This window comes from Miniopterus natalensis, chromosome 10 (genome assembly GCF_054644295.1).
Source record: "Miniopterus natalensis isolate mMinNat1 chromosome 10, mMinNat1.hap1, whole genome shotgun sequence".
Taxonomy (NCBI): Eukaryota; Metazoa; Chordata; class Mammalia; order Chiroptera; family Miniopteridae; genus Miniopterus; species Miniopterus natalensis.
Genome location: NC_142090.1, coordinates 32,496,839 through 32,517,715, shown reverse-complemented (window position 1 = coordinate 32,517,715; position 20,877 = coordinate 32,496,839). Strand labels below are relative to the sequence as shown.

At 37.5% G+C, this 20,877-nt stretch overlaps 1 protein-coding gene across 1 annotated transcript in view; it reads left to right on the top strand.

The window, feature by feature from the left end:
* The window catches only part of HECW1 (HECT, C2 and WW domain containing E3 ubiquitin protein ligase 1), a 578,356-nt gene that overhangs the window by 433,132 nt on the left and 124,347 nt on the right, over positions 1-20,877 (top strand). The window contains exons 12-16 of the mRNA XM_016212519.2: positions 364-465; positions 5,210-5,360; positions 16,167-16,309; positions 18,184-18,305; positions 20,450-20,635. Of these exons, the coding sequence (XP_016068005.2) occupies positions 364-465; positions 5,210-5,360; positions 16,167-16,309; positions 18,184-18,305; positions 20,450-20,635 (704 nt within the window). The remainder of the gene's footprint in view (positions 1-363; positions 466-5,209; positions 5,361-16,166; positions 16,310-18,183; positions 18,306-20,449; positions 20,636-20,877) is intronic.

Below are 20,877 nucleotides of genomic sequence, written 5' to 3'. Positions count from 1 at the left end.
GGCCTTTTGCTGGGCTAAAGTCAGGCTCTGCTAATGTTCTTCTGTATCTTTTCTGATGCCACCTTTCCATCAAGATAATTCAGGTGGTTACAGAATCAGACCCTGACCCTACATATTGCTCTATGTGGTATAGATCATAGTCATGAAGTATTTGGCTATTTTGGGGTGAGAAGGGGCAGTTGAAGAAGTAATTACCTCTGTTCCCTCTCTCATGAGTGACTGTGAATGTAGTAAACTGACACCAAAATAGATTGCTCACTCTTTGGGACTTTTTCTGTAGTCGTTTGTTTTATAGTCATGCTTTTTTGAACATGTTGCCATAGCAATGAGTGAACTTGAATATCTTGACTATCTTGTCCATAGGTGAATGTCCTATACTACATAATTCCCAGCCAGTAAACCAGCTTCCTTCCTTGAGGCCTGAACATCATCACTACCCAACAATCGATGAGCCTCTTCCACCAAGTAAGCTTTAGTTTTTAAACTCTATGTTTTAACTCTTCCTATCAAATATAAACAGGTCAGTATGAACTTGTATGTAAACATTCAAACTCTTCCTCAACTTCATACCTTACACTGTTATAAAAAAACAATATGGCACCTACTATAAAAATTGTTCGGGTTTTTTAACTAGTGGTTTCAGGATGTGATCTCGAAAAGATAACAGTATTTTCAGTGCTCCTCAACTTCTGAAATGTGGAGCATTTCTTTATAAGACTTGACTAGTATTTGCAAACTGTACATAACCTTTAAGTCCCAAATTTTACTATTTTATATTTAAAAATTCTCAGTTCAAGATAGAATGGTCCTATTATTTGCCATTGGACCTGTTATGTCACAAGCATCTCCATATAATAAAATATTTCAACCCATCAGGACCCATGAACTTGCATTTCCCTCACTATAACTTGCATCAATATGTTACAGCCTCCAATTTCTTCTGTAGTTCTTAGGGTTTTTCAGAAAAATATCAACGTTTTTAGAGATAGCATTCAATATCATTTTCTCCTGGTAACTGTAGTGTGTAAGTAATAATTATCCAACTAGTCACTTGAACTTGGGAAAATCATTTGCTCTCTCAGAGACTCAGTTTTGTTATTTATAAAGTAAAGTTTTAATTTCCTCACTTACTAAATGCTAGATTTGGACCAGGTAGTCTTTAGATATAATTCTATCCTTAACCTTATAATAAATTCTATCCATTATAATAAATGTATAAGAAGGAACTGACACCCCACTTAACATCACATATGTTCATGAGTCCTGTAACATCTTTGTTTTGGTTTAGGCTTGTTTTTCAAGCAAAGGTAACCTTTAAGATTTGATAAATTCTATAACTGCAAGATCTTTCCAGGATGCTAGCAATCAATATTTCTTTACATTCTTTTGCTTGTGCTTACATTAAGTGGTAGCAGTTTTGAAAAAAATGCTTATCCCCTAATTCATCTATTCTTACTAATGTGATATATTTTTCATGTATACCATTTTTCTCTGAGTCAGTTGTAATTTATCTGTCAGAAAACAATGAATACCTTTAATCTATAGACATTTAAAAGAACACCATTTGGGGGGGTGGGCCAAGCCAAACATTATATTCTTTAACTATTGACACCTGATTATTTATTTATACATTGACTTATGAGTATCCCATAAATGAATAGTAAAATTTCATTGTCACTATAGATACTTCCTAAGTGACACTTATCTGATAAATATCTATAACATGTTTTCTCCAGGGAAGGAACACTTTTCCCTCAACATATAACCTATCAATGCATGTGTGCATGAATTGACTTCCAATCCATGCAAGAGTAATTACTAGTTATACATACAGATGTTATAAAAAATTAAATATATAAGTCTAATTTTAATAATTGCATTAGCAGCTTTAAATAATGAAAACAAAATTCTCCAGATAGGTTTTTATTTTCTGACCATGTGACACTTAAAACTATTAGAAAAGTTTGTAGTAAAGCTTAACTGAATTTACTTAGATAATGTCAAATAGTACATGGATGATTTCATTCATTCAATAAATATTCATGGAATCCTTACTCTGTGCAGTATAAAATAGACAAAGGTTCTTGCCCTCATGGAGTTTACAGTCTAGATTGGCAGAAACAGATAATAAACAATGTTTGATGATGATAAGTCCTACCAAAAAATAAAAGCAGAGCAGGGTAAATACATCTGGAGTTTGTGGTGGTGGCTGGTTTGCCATTTTAAATAGGGTGGTCAGGTAAACTTCATTGAGAAGACAATCTTTGATGCTAGACTTAGAGGAGGTAAGAAAGTAGTCCCTGCAAGTATTGGGGAGGAAGAGCTTTCTGAAAAAAGATAACAGCCTGCCTAGTGGGTTTGAGGAACAGCAAGAAGACCAATGTGTCTTGAGTAGGCGATGATATCAAAGAGATATTGGGACCCAGATCACATAGGGCCTTTAGATCACATAAGCAATTTGGCTTTAACTCAGGATGAAAGGAGAACATTGTAGGGTTTTGAACAGAGAAGAGGCATTGTCTGACATAGGTTTAAAAGGTTTTCTGTGGTTATTGTGTTGGCCTTAAATTGTGAGAAGGAAGGATAGAAGCATGAGACACAACAAAAATTTATTGCAGTGACCTAGGTAAGAAATAATGGTTGCTTGGGCCAGTGGGGAGCCATGGAGTTGGTGAGAAATGGTCAGATTCTGGACATCTATTTTGTGTGTAGGTTTGCTGAAAGATTGGAGGTGATGTGTGAGAGAAAGACAGAAGTCAAAAATGTCCTCAATAATTTTTACCTAGAAGAATACAGTTTCCTTTAACTGAGATGGAAAGGGAAGGCTGCAGATAGAGCAGGTTTGGGTGGGAAAACTCTGAAGCTTGGTTTTGATCATGTTATATTTGAGATGTCATCCAGGTAGTGATGTCAAGAAGGCAATCGAATGTGTGACTGTAGTTCAAGAGAAAAATTGAGACTACAGACATGGTATTGAAGTTGTTAAAGTGAAAAAAAAGTACAATTTTACTTTTGTTACTATAATAACTAAAGATGATACTTTTTTAGGCTCTACATTGTTCTTAGACTTCTTGAAAAATATATAATTTAGTATATGAAAGATACTTCAGTTACAAATGAATTGATGGAAATGAATTATTCTAACTTGCCCAGCATCATTAAGGTATCATTTTCAGGAGTTGTTTAAGCATCACATTGCCAAGTCCATCAGGGCATGCTGAGACCTGAAGTTCCATTTGGAAATTGTTTCTTTATAAAATATGGTTTGTAAAATATGTGGAAGTTAATTCTCAACAAAGTAATCCATAAAACATGCTTATAATCTCTAATTCTACTTTATTATTTTCTGAATCTTTACAGAAGTATATTATTAACACTATGCATTCTGTATATTTAATATATTTAATATATCTGGCCTTTATTATTTTCTACTAGTGATTTGGAAATATTGAAACTTGCTGAGAGAAATTATCATTGCTGCACCATTCTCTAGTGTGTGTTTTTCCTTAGAGAATTTATGAGACTGGAGTTTTATCTTTGAAGGAATCCTTTCTTTACTGTGAGTGCCTGGAGGGCAGGGGTGTGTTACTAAGCAATGTGTCCTCAGGAGGTGGCATAGTTTCTAGTTCATACTGAATGCTAAGAAGAGTCTGTTCAATTGAATTGAATAGCACAATACACTTTAAAGATTAATATTCATATTTTGTTGGATAATAGTCATGTTGGGTTCAAGAAAAAAGAAAGTATCCCATTGTTACTAGTTTAGGAATCACTGAAATTTCAAAAACTTTGGTTCAAGATTAATTACCTAGTAGTTACACATACACACAATTTTATCAGTGAGCTCACTAATATTTACAACTAACAGGTGAAAGCTGGATTATCTAAAAATTAATTTTAATCAAAGCCTCCTAGACTTTATTTATGCAATCTGACTATATTTTTCCTTCATTTTGTCTTATAAGTTAAATTTGTTGTTTTCTGATATTTGTTTTTCTTTGGGCATATTTAGCAATTCCTCAGTTAAATGTAAGACATAAGCCTTAATATTCACAAACAGATATACCATGCACCTGTAAAACCATAAATATACTAAATATATTGTTTCTTATTTAAAAAATTAAGAGTTGCTATGTCATTACCTGAATGATAATTTTTCAATAGAATTGTTAATATCTGATCTACTCCCAGAAGCTATGGCTTTTCTCACTTAAAAGGCCGAATGGTTTCCTTTCTTTTGCAGTTATTTTTGCTTTTTCTTCTTTAGTCTAATTTTCAGAATAATTTTATTATGAAGTTATTTCCATCCCGTTTTTACATGTGGACTCTAAAAGCTCTGCCCATTTTGGTACAGCAGACTTTGCTTTTCCACATTAAGGTCAGATGTATATATGTTATTTATTGCCAGCTCTTTCAACTTTGAGGACTTTTTCATCCACCCCACCCTACCCAACCCCTACATCTATTATGTAGTGTATATCTATGATTTCACCTTTAATTTGGCTGTTTAAATTTGAGAAGTAAATGAACTTATATTTACCTTGGGCTCCCCCTACTGTTTGGGAAAGTTGTTTATCAACAGATATTTTAAAAGATTGATGTTAGTAAATAGTTGTTATTGGTTTGGTTTGGTTTGGTTTGGTTTGGTTTTGGTTGAGAGATATTTGGCAGCCACAAGTGTATTGAGTATTCACTGTGAATTTACAACTTATCAAAAAGAGGTTTGAAACCCTAGGTATAAAATCCTTCTCAAGAAGAATGGCAATCAATTAAAGTTGTTAAATATTAGATGGAGATCACCTAAAGTTGCATGTACAATATTTAAAAACTGTAGTTAAACTACAATCTTTTGACTGTCATTTGAGTAGCCAACAAGACTGACAGGCGGAAAAAATTTGAAGAAATGAATAAAATAAACATTAGGCATTCCCTTTAGAAATTATTAAAATTTAACATAGGTCATATTTGAGGAAATACAGTTACTGTTTAAAATGGCCCAGCAGTGAATATGAATCCAGTAGGCTCTGTTCTGAAATGCTAATGCCATGCCAATGCCTCAGAAGTTATGGCATGTTCTGTGGGCAGGGTTGGCCTTCAGCAATTAACCAACGGTGAGTTCTACCTGTAGAAGACCTGGAGGTGGTATCTGTTTCATGTGGATCAATAATTTGTCCTTTATTTTTCTTTTTGTCTTTCTGTTTCATGCTAGACTGGGAAGCTCGCATTGACAGCCATGGGCGGGTCTTCTATGTAGACCACGTGAACCGCACAACCACCTGGCAGCGTCCAACAGCTGAAGCCACCCCTGATGGGATGCGAAGATCAGGGTCCATCCAGCAGATGGAGCAACTCAACAAGCGGTTGGTGATCAGCATGCAGAGATCCCCTATAAACCAGAGAGAAAGGAGAATGGCAGCTAAAGAAAAACCCCATTACACTTTTCTGCTCAGATTGTATGAGGAGGCTGGAGATTAATTTTATATCTTACGAAACCCATGGATAGTAGGTACTTAGAAAGCCAGGTTTAGAATTTGATGGCAATAGAGGAGCTAAGCCTGAGTATCACTTAAAGGTGGGGAATCCTCTGAACTTCTTGATGGCCCAAGCTTGAAAACAAGTGTTCTTAATCAGGAGAATCATGGAGTCCTCCACACACTGAAGGTATCAGTTTTCCATGAACCTTCTAGAAATTGTATGCAAAATTATACATGGAGGCACATTTTCTGCCAAACTGATCCATATCTGTTGTAAGATTCTCAAAGGGGTCTGGAATTTCAACAGTTGAAAACATTACAAAGATAGGTTCCATAGAATACTACTAAAAGCTTCCTGGTGAAATACTGTTTCATATATGACTGTATCCATGTCTACTCTGATCCCATAATTGCTATATACTCAGAAATTTTAAAAAATATTTCATCTTAGAAAAATAAATGTTTAAAAATACTTTTTGAGAATTATTTTGCTAAAAACTAGACCCATACTAATGAACTTATAAAGATGTCACTTTTGTTTTTAACCTGAAAACATCTCTGTCATGCTTTAATCTAGTATGAGCCTGATATCAGACATCTTTCTTTTTTAAGGATGGTGGCTTTGGGGTACTTTTAGGAGCCAGGAATACAAAATGCAGACCCAACTTCAGTTGTATCCACATGTCATCTTGTTAGTAAGAAATAAAGAAAAGGTTGAGAGGGATTAAAAAGAATAAAGAACTGGATTTGAGGGACACCCCTATTGATATAAAATGTCTTTGAAACTTAGCTATATCTGCCAGAAAAAATAAAGGGGACAGTTTAATCCTATTAAAAATACACAGAGACAAAAAATTAAAATTCTGGTTATTGTTGTACGCAGAGAAGCATGCTTTAAGTGAAAAGCACAGTATTCTTTTATTTCTTGAGCATTTGGAAGACATTTACTTTCCATTGTTCCCCATCAGTATCCAAGTGTTTAAGTCATTAATGAGACCCAGAAAGGATTTTCATTGGCAGCTTATTTCTCCACTATCATTCCCACAAAAAGAAAGCATATTACAAAGGAGAACTTGTGATAACCCAGTTATATTAGACATGAATGCAGCAAAAGTTCATGGGAGAGTCCCTTCATGGTGATTGTAACAAAACTCCTATAACTAAAAATGTAGAGGACACAGCAAGCTCATTTTACATAAAGACCTAATTGAGAATCCATAGGCAGACATCCCCTTTAGGTCTGTCTTGTCGGAACAGATAAGCTGAAATTGTTTACCAGACTAAGAAATAAGGAGAGCATCATTAGGCTACATCTATAAGAGGTGCAGTTTGAACACTAAAACAAACAATAAATCAGAAGCAGAAATAAGGCCTATGACATAAAAATCCATGAAAATTCATGGTGTTCAGGTTTTATAATATAAAAATTAGGCCAAATTCAATATGAATCAGGCCTCTAAAGAAGTTTTGCAGGCTTTGATATGTAAATTTTTGTGGCTGACCCAGGTGGGAAAGGCAGCCAGACTTCACTGAATAGGAATTTATATTTTCTGCTTCCACCTTCAATACTTATCTTAATCTATTGCTTTCAAGTATTTAAAGTTTTTCAGTGATTTGGTGTGATAAAGGCAGCCACAGAAAATATACTGCCAATCTTTTATCCATCACCTATGTGATCATACAGAGAGGTCACCTTTTGATAACCTTCAGTTACTGGGAAAAATTTACAATGATCACTGTCTCACAGCAAAACAGAATATTTTTCAGTGTTGCAAGAAGGAATTTTCCTTGACTGCTGAGAGGGTGACTGAAAATCAAATGTATTTGTTCAAGGAGACACACACTGAGAAATGTAAAGTGCACAAAAGCAGTGTATGGTTACCACATTCAAACTCACTCACTCCCCAAACACACCACACCCTTCCTAGCCTGTAAGGACTTTGCTTTTACTTTCTTTTTCCATCACCATTTATCCCCTCTATGCCCTCTTCCACTTCCACACACCCCTGAAATGACCGTACTGTTGTCTATATCCATGATGAGTTTTCTCTTTTTTTGTTTCTTTGTTGCTCAATCCCTCCATCCCCCCGACAGCCACCCCTCCACCAAAACTGTCTGCCTGCTCTCTGACTATAAAATAAAAAATTTTTAAAGGCTTTACAAAATGCTCCCACCACAGGGAAGTCCCTCATCACCTGCCTTCCATCTGGAACATATCTCCATCCTGCAAAGGCCCAACCTAAATGTCATGTCCTTGAAAACTTCCCAGAACCATCCACACACAACCTGTGACTACCTCCTTTACAACCCATGATCAATCATGCCTGCTTTTGTTATAGTCCTTAGCTTTTTACCTTATTCTTCTGTGTACCTCCTTTCAGTGCCTGGAGTTAAAGAGAATTTTGTACAAGACGCTTTGTTTCCCAAGTTAATTCCTACACGTTTAGAACATCTTGAATTAATTAACTCTACTTTTACAAATATTTATTGAGAAAGATAATATAAATGTGTATTATTTTAAATAATTAGCTAAAGTGGATTTTTAGTTTTTTGGATAAAATCATTGTACTACTGAGAAAAAGTTTTAAATAGGAAAAAATGATCCATAATCCTACTGCTCCAAAGTTTAATTTTTTAAAATTTCATCTATCTTCAATTTCCATATGCATGCATAGTCCTTACATAGTTATAAGAACAATTTCGAGTTAGTTTATATTTACTTTTTATTTACTACATTATAAACATTCTCATATTGCTACATAGTCTCAAGATTATCATTTAAATAGTTGTATGGTATTCCAACAAATGAATGTAATTTAGTTAACTTAATTTGCCTTATTGTTTGATGTTTATTGCTTTTTATCACTATTTTGGATAAGGCCTATGGGACTGCTAAATATTAGGATTCTCTTGTAATAAAGTGTTTCCTTGGGGTTCTTTGCCCAGAAGAGCAGACCAGGGGAGATCCACCTGGTTTTGGTATTTAATATCAATACCTAATGTTTCCTAAAGTGGTTCTATGATTCACTCTGCCAACAACAAGAGCTTCACTACCATCTCATCTTTTGCTGTGTTTTGCTGACATAAGAGGTGCTCATGGCATTTTGGTGGTTCTTACATTTCACTTCTTGAAGAAAGGCTCAACTTTTATTCCCATGAGTTTTTCTTTTACCAATTGTAGCTCCTCATGTGAGAATTATCTGTCTTTTGGCTTTGTTTGTTTTGTTTGGATTGGTTTTGAAAAGTTTGTTTTCTCCTTTATTTTGTTTTGTTTATATGTTACTGTGTGTGTGTGTGTGTGTTTACAAATTTGATATTCCAGCTGACTTTCTCACCAGTTTTTATAACTGAAAAAAAAAAAAGGTGAGGAAGGACATTAAAAGGTAATTCTTGATGAAATAGAAGAGAAGCAACTTTCTGACTTCCTCTCTCCTTTATAAGGCAGAAAGAGCCTCTAAACCTGCAGTCTTGCCCTTGCTGAGTGACCCCTTCACACACCCTGTATATGATGCTTCCCCAATATGCCCCTGAACTTCAGTAAAGTTCGTGGGTGGGGTCTCATACCTGGAGTTTGAGGCTGTTGACGCAATAAAGAGTGAAATAACCAAGGTCCAACTGAGGATATATGAAACAAGTGTTGAAATTGCTAACATTTTTATCATAAAAATTTTCTTATATATAGTCACTGTACTTTGGGGGGAAAAAGAGAGGTTACAACTAACACTTGTTTAAGCCCTGTTCCAGGTATCAATTGCTGAGTAACAAACCACGCCAAAGTTAATGGCATAAAACAATAATAATTTATCATCATCATCATTTCTTTTTTTAAAAAGGATGAGATTTTATTTTTATTTTATTTTATTTCATTTTATTTTATTAGCAATTTATTTATTTTTGTTTTGATTTTTGTTTAAAATATTACAAATGTCCCTTTTTCTCCTCAATGACCCATTCCAACCCACTTCATACCCCTCCACAGCCACTCTCCCAACCATTGTTCATGTCCTTGGGTTGTGCATATATGCATATAAATCCTTTGGTTAATCTCTCCCCCTCTACCAACCCGCCCTCCTCCATCTATACTTCCATATCATTGAATCTATTCTGTTCATCAGTTTATTAAGTTCTTAAGATTCCACATATAAGCCAGATCATGTGATGTTTGTCTTTCTCTGCCTGGCTTATTTCACTTAGCATAATATTCTCCAGATCCACCCATACTGTCCCAAAGGGTACCAGATCTTTCTTCTTTACAGCTGTGTAGTATTCCATGGTGTATATGTCCCACAGCTTTTTTATCCACTCATCTGCTGAGGGGCACATGGGCTGTTTCCAGATCTTAGCTATTGTAAATTGAGGTGCATATATTCTTTCTGATTAGTGTTTCAGGATTCTTAGGAAATATTCCTAGAAGTGAGAACACTAGGTCAAAAAGCAGCTCCATTTTTAACTTTTTGAGGAACCTCCATACTGTTTTTCATGGTGGTTGCACCAGTCTACATTCCCACCAGCAGTGTACTAGGGTTCCCCTTTCTCCACATCTTTGACAGCACAAGTCGTTTGTTCATTTGTTAATGGTAGCCATTTTTACATGTGTGAAGTGATACCTCATTGTGATTTTAATTTGCATCTCTCTGATGATTATCGACATTGAGCATTTTCTCATATGTCTCTTGGCCATCTGTATGTCCCCTTTGGAGAAGAGTCTATTCAGGTCCTTTGCCCATTTCTTAATTGGGTTGTTTGTCTTCCTCTTGATGAGTAGTATGAGTTCTTTGTACACTTTGGAAATTAGCCCCTTATCAGATTCATCCTTGGCAAATATGTTTTCCCAGACCTTGGGGTTCCTTTGTATTTTGAGGCTGTTTTTTTTGCTGTGCAGAAGTTTTTAGTTTGATGTACTCCCATTTGTTTATTTTTTCTTTTATTTCTCTTGGCCTAGGAGATGTATTAGTAAAAATTCCACTACCTGGGATGTCTGTGACTTTACTGCCTATGTTTTCTTCCAGGATTTTTATGGTTTCATGACTTACTTTTAAGTCTTTTATCCATTTTGAGTTTATTTTTGTGTAGGGTGAAATTTGATGGTCTAGTTTCATTTTTTGCATATACCGATATAATTTTCCTAACAACATTTATTGAAGAGACTGTCTTTACTCCAATGCATGCTCTTGCCTCCTTTGTCAAATATTAACTGACCATAATGTCGTGGGTCTTTTCTGGAAACTCTGTTCTGTTCCATTGATCTATATGCCTGTTGTTGAACCAAAACCAGGACGTTTTGATTACAATGGCTTTGTAGTACATTTGATGTCTGACAAAGCGATCTCTCCCACTCTGTTCTTTTCTCTGAAGATGGCTGCAGCTATTTGGGGTATTTTGGTTCCATATAAGTTTTCAAAATGTTTGTTCTAGATCTGTGAAATATGCTATTGGTATTTTAACAGGAATTGCATTGAATTTATAAATTGTTTTGGGTAGTATGGACATTTTAATGATATTAATTCTTCCAGTTCGTGAGCATGGTATCTTCTTCCACTTGTTTATATATTCTTCTATTTCTTTTTTCAGTGTCACATAGTTTTCTGAGTACAGGTCTTTTACATCCTTGGTTAAGTTTATTCCTAGGTATCTTATTTTTTTAGTTGCAGTGGTAAATGGTATTGTTTTTTTAGTTTCTCTTTCTGAATGTTCATTGTTGGTGTATAAGAATGTCATTGATTTCCACATGTTCATTTTGTATCCAGCTATGTTGCCAAATTCGTTTATCAAATCTACTAGTAATTTGGTGGATTCTTTAGGGTTTTCTATGTACAATATTATGTCATCTGCAAATAGTGACAGCTTTACTTCCTCCTTTCCAGTTTGCATACCTATTATGTTTTCTTCTTGTCCGATGGCTGTGGCAAGGACTTCCAGTACTATGTTGAATAAGAATGGTGAAAGTGGGCATCCTGTGTTCTTCCTGTTTTTAAGGGAAATGGTTTTAGTTTTTGCCCATTGGGTATTATGTTGGCTGTAAGTTTGTCATATACGGGCTTTATTATATTGAAGTATGATCCCTCTAGTGCCACTTTGCTGAGAGTTTTTTTTTTTTTATCAGCAATTGGTGCAGGATTTTGTCAAATGCTTTTTCTGCATATATTGATATGATCATATGATTTTTGTCCTTCATTTTTTTTATGTGATGTATCATATTTATTGATTTGCGGATGTTGTACCAGCCTTGCATTCCAGGTAATAAATTCCACTTGGTCATGGTGTATGATCTTTTTAATGTATTGCTGGATCCAGTTTGCTAGTATTTTAGTGAGGATTTTAGCATCTATATTCATCAAGGATATTGGCCTGTAATTTTCTTTCTTTGTAGTGTCTTATCTGGTTTTGGGATTAGGATAATGCTGGCCTCATAAAAAGAGTTTGGGAGTATGCTCTCCTCTGGAATTCTCTGGAATAGTTTGAAGAGAATAGGTGTTAATTCTTCTTTGAATGTTTGGTAAAACTCGCCTCTAAATCCACCTGGTCTAGGACTTTTGTTTGCTCAGAGTTTTTTGATTACTGCTTCAATTTCATTAGTTGTTATCGGCCTATTCAGGTTTTCTCCCTCTTCTTGATTAATATCTGGAAGGTTGTATGCTTCTAAGAATTTGTCCATTTCACCCATGTTGTCCAGTTTGTTGGCATATAGTTGTTCATAGTATTTTCTTACAATCCTTTGTATTTCTGTTGGGTTAGTTGTTATATCACCTTTTTCATTTCTGATTTTACTTATTTGGGTCCTCTCTCTTTGTTTCTTAGTGAATCTGGCTAAAGGTGCTTCAATCATATGTATCTTTTCAAAGAACCAGCTCTTGGTTTCATTGATTTTTTTGTATTGTTTTTTTAGTCTCTATGTCATTAATTTCTGCTCTGATCTTTATCATTTCCTTCCTTCTACTTCCTCGGGGCTTTTCTTGTGTTCTCGTTCCAGTTCTTTTAGTTGTTGTGTTAGATGGTTCATTAGACCTTTTGTTGTTTCTTGAGATCGGCCTGTAATGCTATGAATTTTCTTATCAGGACTGCTTTCACTGTGTCCCACAGATTTTGGGTTGTTGTTTAGCCATTTTCATTTTTTCCCATGAAGTGTTTGATTTCTTCCTTGATCTCATTGTTAGCCCATTCAGTGTTTAATAGCATGCTATTTAGCTTCCTTTTGTTTGACTATTTTTGAGTTTTTTTATAGTGATTGATTTCTAGCTTCATAGCATTTTGATCCTAGAAGATGCTTGATATTATTTCAATCTTCTTGTATTTGTAGAGACTTGCATTGTGCTCTAACATGTGATCTATTTTTGAGAATGTTCCACGTTCACTTGAGAAGAATGTGTATTCTGTTCCTTTGGGATGAAATGTTCTGTAAATGTCAATTAAATCCATTAAGCCTTGTGAGTCATTTAAGGTCTGTGTTTCCCTGTTGATTTTTTGCCTTGATGATCTGTCCAGTGCTGACAGTGGGGTGTTAAACTGCTCCCCCTATGATTGTGTTGCTGTCAATCTCCCCCTTAAAGTCCACTAAGAAATTTTTAATATATTTAGGTGCTCCTATATCGGGTGCATAAATGTTTATAAGGGTTATTTCTTCCTGTTGGATTGACCCCTTTACTATTATGTAGTTACCATCTTTGTCCCTTGTTATGGTCTTTATTTTGAAGTCAGTTTTGTCAGAAATAAGAATTGCTACCCTAGCTTTCTTTTCCTTTCCATTTGCATGGGATATTTTAGTCCATACTTTCACTTTTAGCTTGTGTGAGTCTTTTGCTCTCAGGTGGGTCTCTTGTAGACAGCATATATTTGAGTCCTGTTTTCTTATCCATTCAGCTATGCTGTGTCTCTTGATTGCACTTTTTATTCCATTTACATTTAAGGTCACTATTGATATAAACTTATTTAATGTCATTTTCCCCCTTTTTGCTGATATGCTTTTCTCTCACTATTCTTTCTTTTTCTTAGAGCAAGGAGGGAGTGCAATAAGAGATTTGGGGAACCTATAGAGAAAAGCAGTTAACTTGTTGGTCATAATGATAAAGTCCAAGCCATTAAGCTGGAATATCAGGAAAATTTTGATATTAGAGGCAAGGATAAAACAAAACAAAGCAAAGAAACAAAACAAAACAGAAAAAAAAAAAAAAAACAAGCTAAGCAAAACAAAATTCTTTAAAAAATAAAATAAAATAAGAAAAAATTAATTAAAAATTAAAAATAATTTTTTTAATTATTATAAAATTTAAAAAGAAGAAAGAACAAATTACTTTTTCCTTTTCTCTTCTTTCTAAGAGAGAGAGAGAGAGGAGAAAAAATATAGTCAATCAGGTGAATTTCTTCTGGGCAGCTTATGTTGCCTGTGGCTCACTGTTTTGTGTGCTGATTTCTGATCTCCTGGGAGGTTCTTGTGTATCAGCCAATGTGAGGAGCTGTCTAGGTTTAGCTCTGGTGTCCTTAGGTAGATGCTTGATCTAAGGCTTTCTGTGGACCACCACCTCTTTTCACCTATTTTCCAACTTTGTAGTTGCCTGGTCTTGCCCCAGAGTCTTCTGTAGAGTCTTTAGGGTGTAGGATGGCTAGTGTAGCTCAGGGTATCACTCCCCTTACTTAGAGGTTTCACTGTCAGGCACTCACTGTGAGGGAGTTAGTCTCTGCTCCACAGGCAGCTCCTCAGACGCTACCCTGTCCTCTGATTCTAGTTCCCCATGCGCTGGCCAGCTGCAGTTTCACATTGATTTCAACCTGTTGCCTTTTCTGTATGGGCCGTTTCAGCAGCCTGGGCTCAGTGGGTTCAATTAAAAAACATTCCAGTGATCTCTTTGCTTTCTCAGCCCCCAGCAGGGATTTTCAGCTTTTTCTCCAGTTCCCAAACAACCAGTCCCTGAGAGTCTTATTCTTGTAATGTCCTCCTGTAAGCTGGTCTTCCTTCCCCCTCAAGACTGTGTCCTGTGGGAGTATCTGGAGTGTCAATGAGTTGGACCAACCCCTTTCCTGTTGGGGGTGGTGTTCCCAGGCTGCAGGAGAGGCAAGTGGGCTCTGCCCCTCCCTTCCCAGCTCTGGTTGGCTGGTCACACCAAGCCCACCCCTCAAACAGTCTACTGTGCAGACACCAATCCCAGCCTCTGCTGGTCTGCCTTCCCAGTGCCTGCTGGGAAAGTGGGAGCCAGTTCCAGGATCAGAACTCAAAAATGCACAAAGCAACATACAGGCAGAGAGTTCGCCCTGCAATGTCCTGCCTCCGGCTCACCAAGGCACCCAGCAGGAGGGGACCCAAAGTCAGCTCCAAGCAACTCCCAGCACCACTGATCTAAGCAAAGTTGAGGAGGCTCCATGTGCACCACCACAGCGCCCCTCAGGGCTGGTCACAGATCCCATGCTCTCTGCACTGGGAGCTCAAGCAGGAGGGGCTCCTCCCCTTCCCAGCACCACACAGATTCAATGCTTTCTGGGGCTCAACCCAGTGCCTTACAGGGAGGCAGATGGTTCCAGTGTACAGCTGCTTAGTCCCAACCTCTGGTTCCTTACTACTCAAGTGCCACACAGTTTGCATCCACCACTAGACGCTTTGTTTCACTAGAAAGGCATTGTCCTCTTCTCATGGGCACACCGCTCCCCTGGGTTCCTCTGCCCTCTGTGCGGAGCACTCCTTCTATCCTGCACTCCGGGTGTGAGATCCCCACTTTTGGATGCCAGTCCACATGCCCGAGGGGATGGAGCTTTGCACCCTCCAAACCTCGGGGTTCGGAGCCCAGCATAGGCTTCAGGGGGGACTTCCCCTTTCTATGACCCTTTTCTTCTACTGGACTCTATGATGTTTCTTCAGTTTTCCCTACTCTCAATATGTTTTTTCCCTGAAAGCTCCTAACAAGTTCATACTCTGATTTCAAAATTGATATACTTTATGTGTTTCTCATCTGTGTTCACACACTTCTTACACATCTAGGACAGCTTTTTCACATTGCTAGAGTTATGGTTTACTTAGAGATCCACTTTGACTGTGTGTGTTTAAAGTGTGATATCATATTCGAGTTTTCTCTTTGATCTGAAAATCCAGCACAAAGCCTGGGCATATTGGAAGAGTTAGTAAATATTTAGTAGGTACCTGGCAAGGTGACTAACTGGCTGGTCAACAGACTAAATTTTCAATTTGGGCAGAAAAATAAAATGAGCCTTCAAATAAGCAGAAAACATTTGTCTGACAAAATATTTATTTTTCTGCCAGCATAATTTTATTTCCACACCCTTGTTGGTCATGTCAGTTTCCTGTCAAATAAAAATAAATGTGTAGAACTACTATTCTAGTTTGCAGACTTATTACAATAAGGTAGAGGTCATTTGATTTTTTACTTGTAACATTTTAAGTTACTTCCCATCGCTTTATTTTAGACTTAGCCAGATTTTGTTTAACTCAAGGTATAGGCTATTTTTAATTCATTATTATTTATGTTGGTTTTTTAGAAGTGACCATATCTCACAAAACAAAGAGAAGTCAAATCATCCAGAGACACTGTCTTGCTAATTGTTTTGGCTCTCTTGTGGGAATTTTAAGAATTTTTTCCTGACATTCAAGACAACTTTTTACAGATTTCCTGTTATTTGATTCAAAGCACCAGCCCCCAACAAACCAACAAACAAATGTTAACTCTTGTCTTTCCTTTTTCTCATGCAAAGGTATCAAAATATTCAGCGAACCATTGCAACAGAGAGGCCTGAAGAAGATTCTGGTAGTAAAAGTTGTGAGCAAGTCCAAGCAGGAGGCGGCGGTGGAGGTGGTGAGAGTGACTCAGACACTGAATCTTCTCAATTGAGCTTAGGTATGGGAGGAGGGGTCCCTAGACTTCTGGGATGGCATCCAGTGGCTGGATGACAGAATGTGTGAGCCCCTGTGGCATGGTGCCATGCCCTTGGGGAAAGAGGGCAGTGGGATGGATGAAGGTCAAGACAGAGGAGAAAAAGGCAAAGCGCAACAAGTAAAGCAGACAGAAGTTTCTCAGCAGGAACTAAAGGAGAAGTGGATTCACATAAAAAGAATGCCAGCACCATGGTTTGGGGTCTGCAGACAAGAGACAGATGAAGTCTGGGGTCTCAGAGCTAGGTTTGCTTGTGCATCAAGGCAGTTTTTTCAGTGTCTTAATCATTTCTAGTTAGGTTAATTTATTTGTTGTAGTCTGAGAATGTTCCACTTATGAATGAAACACACAATCAAAAGTTATGATCCACTTCAAAAGAGCCACATAGCCACACTGTGAATGGGAATAATTACTTGTTTGCTTTAGGAATAAAATATAGTTCCCCTTGAGGGAGAAATCTGGGAATAAAGACATTTTCCAACAGGCATATGGTTATGCACACCACCCAAGAGCCTGTTTTACCAAATATTGTAGGTGTCCACCAGGGGTCTGGTTGTCATTTCTAGAAACTCAAATTAGAATATTCAAAAGGCATAAGAGACTGGCTTCTACTTTTTATACTTGTAATGACATAAGAGGATCACAGTGACAAACTAATAATCCACCTTTTAAAATTGAGTTAAGTGATAGAAAATTTATTTGCAAAAAGAAAGCTCAGAAAATAGTCTGAGTAAACAAGTATGTGTTTCCAGTCCTTCCAGGTCTCAGCTCTCTATGACAATGCAAAATAGTAGACGTTATTATGCACCCTTTTGAATACATGTACGCAGTTCTACCAACAGTTTTAATTACCTTAATTTTATTCATTTTACCAGATATACTAACTCAACTGACTAGGATTTTCTATTATTAACTTCTTTGTTCAGCCTTCTGAGAGAGATGTGATAAAGTGGTTGAGTAATTAGAAACATGAGGGAAAAAGGAGTAGAAAATTTATTTCTGGGTTTGGTATCATATATGTTGGCATTTTCTATGTTACAAACCATCCTAAAGCTTAGTAGCTTAAGTTCACAGCCATGCATTTATCCAATGATCCTGCGAGTGGGCAATTTGAGCAGAACTCAGTTGGTGGTTCTTCAGATGACACTGGGCTGAGCTATGAGTCCTTGGTCAGATGTCTAATCAGCCATGATCTGTCTGCCCTGAGAGGGCCTCAGCTGGGGCAGCTTATTCCTGCTCCCGGTGACTTATCATCTTGTACCAGGGTAACCCAAATTTGTTCTCTTGGTAGCTGCTGAGTTCAGAGTGAGAGTGGGGACACACAGACTTCTTGAAATCCTAGCTCTGAACCTCTGCTAAATTCTCTTGGTTAAAACCCGACACATGGCCAGCTCAGTTCAAGAAGGGGAGAAGCTGCAAAGTCGCATGCAGATGGGCGTGGATTCAAGGAGGAGAAAAATTGTGGTTCTTTCTGCAAACATTCTATCTTACCTATGATTAGCAATTTGTAAAGAAACTAAGAAAAAGTAATTGGCATAAAAGGGACAAGATATTCAAGGACTTGAGCCTAACTGAAGTTGTACAGAAACACTCCTAGGAAATAATGGTTCTTAACCGAGATACACAATGATATGACTCCTGGTCAGATTACTACGACACCTCGTCTTGTCACTGTGATACCTGGTCATATCACTAACTCCTGGTCAGATTACTATTAAAAACAATCCATTCCAACTGTGTAAGCAAAGGTGTGTGTGCTGCTGGTATGCAGAGAAAAGTACTGTGTTTAAAATTACTTTCTTCCAATGCACTCTGTAGTTTTGCTTCACTTTTTCCAGATCTGAAGAGAGAAGGGTCACTTTCTCCAGTGAATTCACAAAAAATCACCTTGCTGCTACAGTCGCCTGCAGTCAAGTTTATCACCAATCCTGAATTCTTCACTGTACTGCATGCCAATTATGTGAGTGCTACAAAAATGCAGAGTGAAACTGGCTTGTCTTCCATCAAGGCCCAAAACACAACTTTGCCAAGTTGTTTGATACATGAAAGAGGGTAGCATTTTAACCCAGGCAAGAAAAAAGAAAACAGCTTAGTCCATTCTTTTCATTCTGTGAGTCTCCCCAAAAGGAAAAGAGCTGGATTTGGCAGTGCTGTTTACTCTTCTGGTTTTTGTTAAGCTCAAATGTGTTAGTGTCAGTGAAAGTACTTTAAAAAGAAATACACATTTTTATTATAGTTAAAATTTCCAAGGGACAAGATATGAAGTTGACAGATTCTTTTTAGCTTGAATCACTTTATAAAACCACTTTTGTTATTAAAATTTTAAAATAGATTTCTCTTAGATAACTAAGCCTCCTGTTAACATACTTTGTCAAGTATCATGCTTAAGTTTAATGTGATGAGATTTTTACATATGTAGTTTTTTCAATTCTTTTAAATTTGTATATTTTCAAGAAAGCAATAACATGATGTTACTATATTTACTAATGCTTTCATTTGACAAATATCTTCTGTAGTTCAGGCACAGATCTAGGTGCTGGAGTCACAAAGACAGATTAGGGTGACACCTAAACAGCAAGAGCTTCCCTTTTTAAATTTTTTTCCTTGAGCAACAGAATGTAAGTAAAGGCATGTGTGCTGCTGGTATAACCTCACAGGAGACAGCCTGACCTTAGTAAGGAATGAAACGCTCTGCAAACACAGGAGATGGAACATCATGGAGCATTCCTAAGGAAACAACTTCTGAATTAAGATTTGAAGGTTGAAAGCAGGTGGAGAAGTTCCAGGCAGAGGGAGAAAGGATGCAACTGTGAAGGGGCCTGGTACTGGGTCTGGTGTGGCTGGAATGTGGTGACAGGCAGAAGTGGGAAGAAGGGCTGGAGGAAAAGTAGGGAAACAACATGTAAGACATGAAAAGGCGCCTGAATCTACTTCAATAGGTAACAGGAACCAACAGCAGTCTTAGACATTGGAATTATATGGTCAGGGTGTTTGATGAAGCATTTTTTCTGATAGAATTGTGGGAGAGAGACTGAAGGACTAAGATTAGAGACTGATTCAACCATTCAAGTGAGAGATGATGAAGCCCTACTAAATAAGGGGCTAGCCTCATGGAAAGTAATGACTCATTTCAGGAGATATTTCTGGGTGAAATCAATAACAGTGTTTGGGACTACAGTGATGGAGGATGGGAGATGAAGACTCAGGAAAGTCTGAGTTCTTTTTGCTTTGAGCACCTGAGTTAGGTGATGACTCCATTAGGCAGGTCCAGTAATTTGATGAGATGGCAAAAATTGTGGCATGGAAGGAGGAGATCAGTTTTTAACAGGTTATATTTGAGGAGCAGCTGAGACCCTTAGTGGTTAGACCCAGAGCAGCTGCCCTGTGGTGCAATCATTAGTACTGAAAGTGGACAAGGATGTCAGATATTGATGCTCTCAACACTGGGCACCAGGGGTCTTGGGCCAGCAGGAGCTACTGTGCCAGCTTGCTCTAGCTGCAAAAAATCCTTTCTTTTATTACATGCACACATCATCCCTGTGTGCCATATAATTGTCATTTGCACAATTACAAATTCTTGAAACTTTTTTGTTTTTTTCATCCCCTAACCCCTTCACGCACAAATATTTCTACAGAGGAATCAAAGGAGTGGCGGACCTCTGAAGTCCTGCCTTAAATCACAAGAACCCTAAATTAATACTCTCTGTTGTAGACAGCTGAAAGGAGCAGAAGCAGATCTGTGTAGTCAGAGAGAATCCATGGAGGAGAAAGAGGACAGATGCTCAAAGAGGTAAAGAGAGATTCAAGAGAGCCAAGCTGCTGAGAGAGAGGGAGGAAAGAGAAGGGAGGAGAGCCTTTGAGATGCATAGGGAAGTCAACTGTGTCCAAGGTAGATTAGGGATAACAAACAAGTCCATGTGTGTTTATGGGTGCTTCATTTAATTTTTTAGCAAAATTTCTGCTTTTGAGGCCACCTCTTCAAGGCTCACAATAAATCGCTGTGTAGAAATCACATTACATCACATTAAGTTTCTCAAAGTGTACTTATCTGTGTTTTTTCTAATTCTCCACTCCCTACCCTAACTGGCTCTGACCCCATTTCAGAATGCTTACCGAGTATTCACCAGTAGCACCTGCTTAAAGCACATGATTCTGAAAGTCCGGCGGGATGCACGCAATTTTGAACGCTACCAGCACAACCGGGACTTGGTGAATTTCATCAACATGTTTGCAGACACATGTCTGGAATTGCCTCGGGGCTGGGAGATCAAAACAGACCAGCAGGGAAAGGTGAGTATGACTGCTGAGTGGTCCTTTCATCAAAGAGTCTCTTACCTGGAAAGAGAAGACAGTGTAAAAGTGGGGAGGGAGGTTGAGGAGAAGAAAGCCTATGTGTCTGAGATGTACTATTGGCTAACAAGAGGAAGGAAGGAAGAACTATCCACAGCAGGGTTTCTGTCCTGTGTGTTGTAGGATGTTTAGCAGCATCTCTAGCCTCTGCCCACTGAGTACCCCCATCAAGTTTGGACCTT